General features: G+C 41.9%; 1 protein-coding gene across 1 annotated transcript; it reads left to right on the forward strand.

The window, feature by feature from the left end:
* Positions 1-300: 300 nt before the first annotated feature.
* On the forward strand, positions 301-1,297 carry LOC120443536 (von Willebrand factor A domain-containing protein 5A-like). The gene is made up of 4 exons (XM_039622393.1): positions 301-342; positions 411-579; positions 910-1,076; positions 1,160-1,297. The coding sequence occupies exons 1-4, from the start codon at positions 301-303 to the stop codon at positions 1,295-1,297; spliced, it is 516 nt and encodes a 171-aa protein (XP_039478327.1).
* Positions 1,298-7,804: the final 6,507 nt, after the last annotated feature.

A 7,804-nucleotide genomic window follows, 5' to 3' on the forward strand; every position in this document is an offset into this window, starting at 1 on the left:
AGGACAATGTCAAGATAGAAACCTGCCTCAGTACCACATGGAAGCTCCTGTCAGGCATCATATCAGCTAAGGTGAACAGGCACATGGCTCAATACATCAGCGGGGCACAGAAAGGAATTGGAAGGAATACCAGAGGGCAAAACACTCTTTACTGGTAGATAGAGCAGTTGCCCCAGACTGCAACACCAGACTGAATTGACTAAAAGATTATGACTCGGTGCCCGACACATGGATTCTTGAATGCCTACAACTACACAAAACAGAACTACATAGGATTCTTAAAGACTTCATCAAGAACCAATGGGGATGTGGCGAACAACACTGGAGGCCAACTTCAAGCCTGTAGCACAAGTCACCATCAAGTGCGGGATTCACCAAGGAGATGCTCTGTCCCTGTGCTCATCTTATAGGATGAGAGTGATGAGAGTCCAGATATATTCTCTCTGAGTGTGGGCAGTCTGCCTCCAGGAGAGAGCGCCTCCATCAGGTTGGAGTACGTCACAGAGCTGGCTGTGCAGGCTGATGATGGTCGGAGGTTCTGTCCGCCTGCTGTGCTCAACCCTCGATACCAACCTCAGGGTAGGAAAGCAGATTACACTTTAACAGAAAACCTCAAACGTGCACCTCTGCGTAAAAAAAGGTTTCATTCCTGCATGTATGTTGGTGGGTAAATTTCCACTCTCTTTCTTTCTGTATAAACATAAAAATTCAAAAATAAAACAGATGCAATTTTTGCAAAAGCTGTGATGAAAAATGTACTGAAAATAACTTTCTTTTCGTTATTACCTTTACCTATTACCTTATTTAATTTCCCCTTATAATGGCATTTTACTTTCACCACTCTTTTAGTATCATTTGAAGTTACACACTGGAGTAAGGGTTCGTATTTAGTCTCATGTTTTTGTACAGGTAGTGAAGGTGCAGGTGTCCAGGTGACTTCTGTTCCAGCCTCTCTGGTGCCCTACAGTCTGTCTTTCTCTGCCCGAGTGTCCTCTCCTCGTCCGATCTCTAAAGTAGAGTCCAACTGTTCCCTGGACCCTCTGCAGTACCTCAACACTGATCAAACCCAGGCCACGGTAGGTAGAGTGCTGATGTGTCTGCTGTGTGTGGTTGTTACTTATTACTGAGGAATAAATATGAATGTGTTTGTGGTGTGCAGGTCAAGCTGGCTGCAGGACACAAGTTTGACAGAGATGTTGAACTGCTGATTTATTACAAAGACGCCCACCAGCCCACTGCTGTGGTGGAGGCAGGACAGGCCTCTGCTGAGCTGGATGAGAGAAAGTTAGTGAACTAGTTAGTTTGCAAATTTAGAAAAAAAAAAAAAAAAAAAGTTCTTATCTTCCTGGGTCCATTTTCTGTTTGAAATGGACCCAGTATTTAAATAACAGCTGATGTCTCAGGCTCAACGTGTTTCTTCTATCTTGGTCCTTCCCCACATTACTACACTTATATGTGACCATGAGGTGGGTAGCCAGCTGCAATCCAAACAAGACTCAGACTACAGAGCAAACTAATAGTAAACTATTGAGATGGGTACAGCATCAGTCATGGTTTACTGAGAACTGAAACTAAGAAATAAAACTTTTCTGGATGGCTGAGGGTGAAATAATAAGCCACATACATCTCTGGTTCTGTATTAACCCCTGTCCTGTACAACAGCATACTCAGGAGCAGATCAAGCAAGTTTAGAAAGGTAAAAGGATGCAGGAACCTTTATTGTGTCCTACCGGAAATGGAGCCAGTACAGTGCCTCCTCCAGATTCACTTCACAGGACAAAGTTCCAAAATGTGAAGACTAAAATAAAGCCTTACTGTCCGCACTGTGATATCCATAATCATGACCTCTGCAAACAGCATCTACATCAAGCATCCAAACTGACCTCAGAAAATTCAGACTAATAGTGGTGAAGATGCATCTACATGACGGTGAGCACTCATTACAGGTATTTTCTGTACAGGTTGTGTTGACAGAACAAGGTAGTTAAACCATTTTATATATATTGTATTTCTATGTGTATATTTTCTTCTGTGATAATTGCTTTAGTGTTAGTTATAAAAAATGTTTCTGTTAATGTTATGAAGCTAGCCCTGCAGCTCGGTGTCCCAGCATTTTGTACATAATACCACAACTCTCCTCCCACTTTTTGTTCTAAATACTTGTGCTGTTCGGTGCTTTCTGGATCTGAATCCCAGACCAGATCATGTTGAGAAAAGTGTTTGCACTTTCAAGTTTCCTCAGTAGCAATATCAGATGTTATTACAGTAGTTGTGATGTGGGATTTACTTTTTTTTTTTTTAAAATATATTTCTATAAGATCTGGGATATGAGTACTGCTATATTATTAGTAACAACAGTTTTATCCTTTAAGTTTTGTGTTACATGTGTCAAGCATATCACTCAGATATACAAATAATACTGAGCATTTTGATGATTAGACTGGTTTTCAACAATCTTGTATAAAGCACAACACTCTTTTTCCTCAGGCGAAACGTCTTCAAGCAACTTAAAGAAGTCCAGACGCTTTTCTTTGCAAGCTCCTTTGACTTTTTCCTCAGGCATTTCCTCTGTTGCTCTCATGTTTATTTAGCAACATGCAGTGATGTCGATCACAAATCATTCAATCTGCTCAGCACTGACTCATAGTGATTTTTTGTTGCTATTACCATAAAACAACAACTTTCTATCATATTGAACCTAAATTAATTGGATTTAATTCAACCAGACGATTTTATTTGACTACTGGGCAAATAAATTATTTTTGACTATGGATAACACTGAAAAAAAGAATTTTACTTTTTTCAGACTTAGTGCTGAATAGTACTAGCAGGTAAAGTACTGAAGTCAACAGTTTACATTTATTAAACTTGTGTTGTTACAACATCCATCTTTTTATCTTTTCAGATCAGCAATAAAAGAACAATCCAACAGTGCCATCTAGTGGTTTCACGGGTTAATAGTGAGATACGCACGTGGCTGCTTATCACCTCCACAAACACGCTCCGGTAACTTCAGTTAACCGGTAACTTTACACCACAAATGAACACCTCACTGATAAGCTGCTGTTCTGTCTTTCCAACACTTGTACTCACACATATATTCATTAAATTCTCTGTGCTCCACTCAGTGAGCAGAGCCACAATCTTTATCACAATCAAGCCAAAACGCTACAACCAGATGAACAGAATCAACATTTTGGGTTTTTAAGTCAGCATGCCAAAGATATCCCCTCTGTCACATCCAGAATGTGCAGTATGAAAGTACTATTACAACCAATAAGTCTTTACATGTACAGTCTTCATGTCTTTACAGAAGGTTAGATGAATGAAAAGAGGCTGGTGGTTTCTATCAGTACCTGGTTCCTTCTGGAGAATTAGCAGACCACAGCAGTTCATCATCGTACCTGTGAAAACGTTAAAATGTTCCCAGTTTCTGTCTATTGTAAATAACAACTGATAACAGCAGAGTCCACCTAACACAAACTGTTACTTTCGCTTTTTGGTTTATCTCTTCCAGTGTTTTGAATCATTTTAAAACTCCACATATATCTCACTGTGAATACAATCATATGTTGTAACCAACAGAATTTCTTTTTAGTATCATAATATATAAACACAGTACATAGAGACTTCAGTATATCAGCTTTATGGTTGCTGTCGCAAGTTTAAAGGTTTCCATGTCTGCGCACAGTTACATGTGCTGAGCAGTGAGTCATTGTGCTGCCTCAAATGAACAACAGGATATTACCTCTAAGGACAGACTGATGTCTCCTCAACAGTTTTAACGCAGTCCCTTCCTGAAAATATGTAAAGAATATTGTTAAAGCACAAAGTGTTTTCACACTATAGACTGACTTCAGTCACTGAATGTTCGATTTTGTTGTGTGAGTGCACCTGGTGGACAGAGCTTTAAACTGTAACTTGTCTGTAGTCTTCCTCTTTTTCTGCTTCCTCCTTACTGACAGCTCCACATTTAAAATCCTTTAAAAGCCAGTATAACCACTATCTGCGGATGTCCATATTGCCTCAGCCTTGCCTCTTTTACACTGGGTAATGTTGGGGACCAAAAGAAGTCATAGATTTAATAGATCACCCATTAGAGTGTCTGGTGGGTATGCAGAAGAAACTCCTCTTGACACTGCTGGGAGACAGAGCAAACCTCCTGAGATTATTGTATTGATGTGCCACCCTGGAGGAGTTGTAGTCACCTAGGGCAGCGGTCCTCAACAGCCATTGGTACCGTGCCGCGAGAGTTAAGGCTCGGTAGGGATGGGTATTGATAAGATTTTCACGATTCCGATTCCATTTTCGATTCTGTTTAACGATTCGATTCTTTATCGATTCTTATTTTTTTTTAAAAGAGAACACTAAGGTCGATTAGCTTAGAACTGTTTTATATCTTCTCTTTGAACAAGATAGAAATTTAGGAGTAACATGGCCTTACAAACCCAACAGTGAGATCTTAAGAGATCCACAGCCTACGGCTCTTCAATGGGGTGTCACAGGGTCCCCAGGAAAAAAAATTGTAAATGTAAAATAATAAAATAAATATTCTTCTGTAGCAATAACAAAGTATAACATAAATTATTCTGTAGCAATTACACAAGAATATCCAGTAATGTCCCTGCCTACAATTAAACACATTCACTTACTGAAAATCGGGGGCATCTGCTGTGGCAAATGGGTGCAAGCCTTTGACCACAAACTTAGTCACTGCTTGGTGACATTCGTCTATCCTGGCCTGAAAGGAGACGCTAACGGTAGACTGCAGCGAGAACTGCCAGCATCTGAGCCAGCCAGACTCTGTCTCTCTCATCATGGTCACCTAAATGCAGCACAAAGTAACGGCAGGTTTTGTAATAAGGCAGATCGCGCTGACATAATATGCAATGTTAGTTGATTATTTACCTGCCGCATTAACAGGCGAGGACGTGCAAACGTTACCGCTGCTGCTGGGTTGAGATTCACGAGTCCGGAGCGAAATTAAAAACACGACATTCATTTAAGGTTATCGCGTGTTTTGTGAGCAAATGCTTTTGCATATTCATAGTGTTTCCTCCCTTAAATGAAATATCTACTTTGCAAGTATTGCAAGTTGCCCCGTTGTCATCCGTTCTCGTAAAGTATAACCAAACTTTTGAGCGTTTCAGTCGCTTAGGCGCCCTGCCAGGTAAATGACACTCCGCAACGTGGTGACGTCTTTCGGGGCGACTGGAATCGATAAGGGAATCGTTTGCAAAAATGGCAAACAATTCCAAGAAATTGAAACAGTGGGAACCGGTTCTCAACAAGAATCGGGTTTCGATACCCATCCCTAAGGCTCGGGTGTGAAATTTAGGGTTTTCAGATTCAGATTCAGATTCTGAAGACTTTATTTATCCCCGAGGGGCAATTGAAAGACTGACCTTGCCGACCGTACATACAATACACAAACATCACATTGTGGAGACAGGTCAGGCTAGGTAGCTGGCGGGTCAGCCGCACGAGCAGCGACCCGGAACCGAACAATGGAAAACACACAATATCAGGAAAGACAAGGAGAAAAAGAACTCCCCCCAGACTGAGCTCCTACAGGGAGATCAGTTTGAGAACAGAAAAAAAACACCTCTGTGCATAGCAAACTTACTACACCATAGAAACACATGACAAGCAACAGGGATGGGTAAAAGGTTGTAGACAGCCAGTGTAGACAGTGCATCCGGGCCTGCAGCGTATGCGCTGGTCCCCTTTGATCCACCGTCTGCATCGGGAGGGAATAAGTGTCAAAGGCGTTTGGAAGTGGAGGGGGGATGAGTGTATATCTGCATGTGTATATGTGTGTGTGTGTGTGTGTCCAGAGTTCAGCTAAGACAGTGTCCTTCGCCCTGCCAGGCTAAGTAAACAGTCTTCCAGCCAACCCAGGTGGCCTTGCGTAGGATAGGAAGAAACTGTCTATGCACAGTCTGATATCAGGCTGTTTTTGTTCAGCTCCAGCCTTGAGACCACAGCTGGTTCCGAAGTGGTAGCCACATGAAATGATGGTGGTTTTTACTTTAGTGCAAACAACTCATGTGAATTTCAAAGCTGCTCTAGCAGTCCGCAATCTCCCGTTGGAGAGCCGTGAGCTTCTCCATGATGTTATCAATCTTGTGCTCAAAGAGCAAACTCTGAGAGCTCACGACCGCCATGAGCCTTTCCAAGATGCAATCCAATTTTCGCTCAGTGGTCTTATTCTGAGTGTTCACGGCAGCCTCAAGCTTCTATTCAATTCAATTCAATTCAATTTTATTTTTATAGCACCAAATCACAACAAAAGTCGCCTCAAGGCGCTTCATAGATACAAAGAAAAACCCAACAATCATATGACCCCCTATGAGCAAGCACTTTGGCGACAGTGGGAAGGAAAAATTCCCTTTTGAAAGGAAGAAACCTCCGGGAGAACCAGGCTCAGGGAGGGGCGGGGCCATCTGCTGTGACCGGTTGAGGTGAGAGAAGGAAAACAGGATAAAGACATGCTGTGGAAGAGAGACAGAGGTTAATAACAGATATGATTCGATGCAGAGAGGTCTATTAACACATACTGAGTGAGAAAGGTGACTGGAAAGGAAAAACTCAATGCATCATGGGAATCCCCGGCAGCCTACGTCTATTGCAGCATAACTAAGGGAGGATTCAGGGTCACCTGGTCCAGCCCTAACTATATGCTTCAGCAAAAAGGAAAGTTTGAAACCTAATCTTGAAAGTAGAGATAGTGTCTGTCTCCTGAATCCAAACTGGAAGCTGGTTCCACAGAAGAGGGGCCTGAAAACTGAAGGCTCTCCCTCCCATTCTACTTTTAAATACTCTAGGAACAACAAGTAGGCCTGCAGAGCGAGAGCAAAGTGCTCTAATAGGGTGATATGGTACTACAAGGTCATTAAGATAAGATGGGGCCTGATTATTTAAGACCTTGTATGTGAGGAGCAGGATTTTCATTTCAATTCTGGATTTAACAGAAAGCCAATGAAGGGAAGCCAAAACAGGAGAAATATGCTCTCTCTTTCTAGTCCCTGTCAGGACTCTTGCTGCAGCATTTTGGATCAGCTGAAGGCTTTTCAGCGAGTTTTTAGGACATCCTGATAATAATGAATTACAGTAGTCCAGCCTGGAAGTAATAAATGCATGAACTAGTTTTTCAGCGTCACTCTGAGACAGGATATTTCTAACTTTAGAGAGGTTGCGCAAGTGGAAGAAAGCAGTCTTACATATTTGTTTAATATGTGCGTTGAAGGACATGTCCTGGTCAAAAATGACTCCAAGGTTCCTCACAGTGTTACTGGAGGCCAAGGTAATGCCATCCAGAGTAAGAATCTGGTTAGATACCATATTTCTAAGATTTTCAGGGCCGAGTACAATAACCTCAGTTTTATCTGAATTAAGAAGCAGAAAGTTAGCGGCCATCCAGGTCTTTATGTCTTTAAGACATTCCTGCAGTTTAACTAATTGGTGTGTGTTACTTGGCTTCATGGATAGATAGAGCTGCGTGTCATCTGCATAGCAGTGAAAATGTATGCTATGTCTTCTAATGATGCTGCCTAAGGGAAGCATGCATAATGTAAACAGAATTGGTCCACCGAACCCTGTGGAACACCATAACTGACCTTCGTGGGTGAAGAGGACTCTCCATTTACATGTACAAATTGGAGTCTATTAGATAGATATGATACAAACCACTGCAGCGCAGTACCTGTAATACACAGTACCTGTGGTTCCCTCCAGGTACTCCAGCTTCATCCCACAGTCCAGAGAGATGCAGTTAGGTTGAATGTGAGTGTGAATGGTTGTC

This window comes from Oreochromis aureus, linkage group 14, assembly GCF_013358895.1.
Source record: "Oreochromis aureus strain Israel breed Guangdong linkage group 14, ZZ_aureus, whole genome shotgun sequence".
Lineage (NCBI taxonomy): Eukaryota > Metazoa > Chordata > Actinopteri > Cichliformes > Cichlidae > Oreochromis > Oreochromis aureus.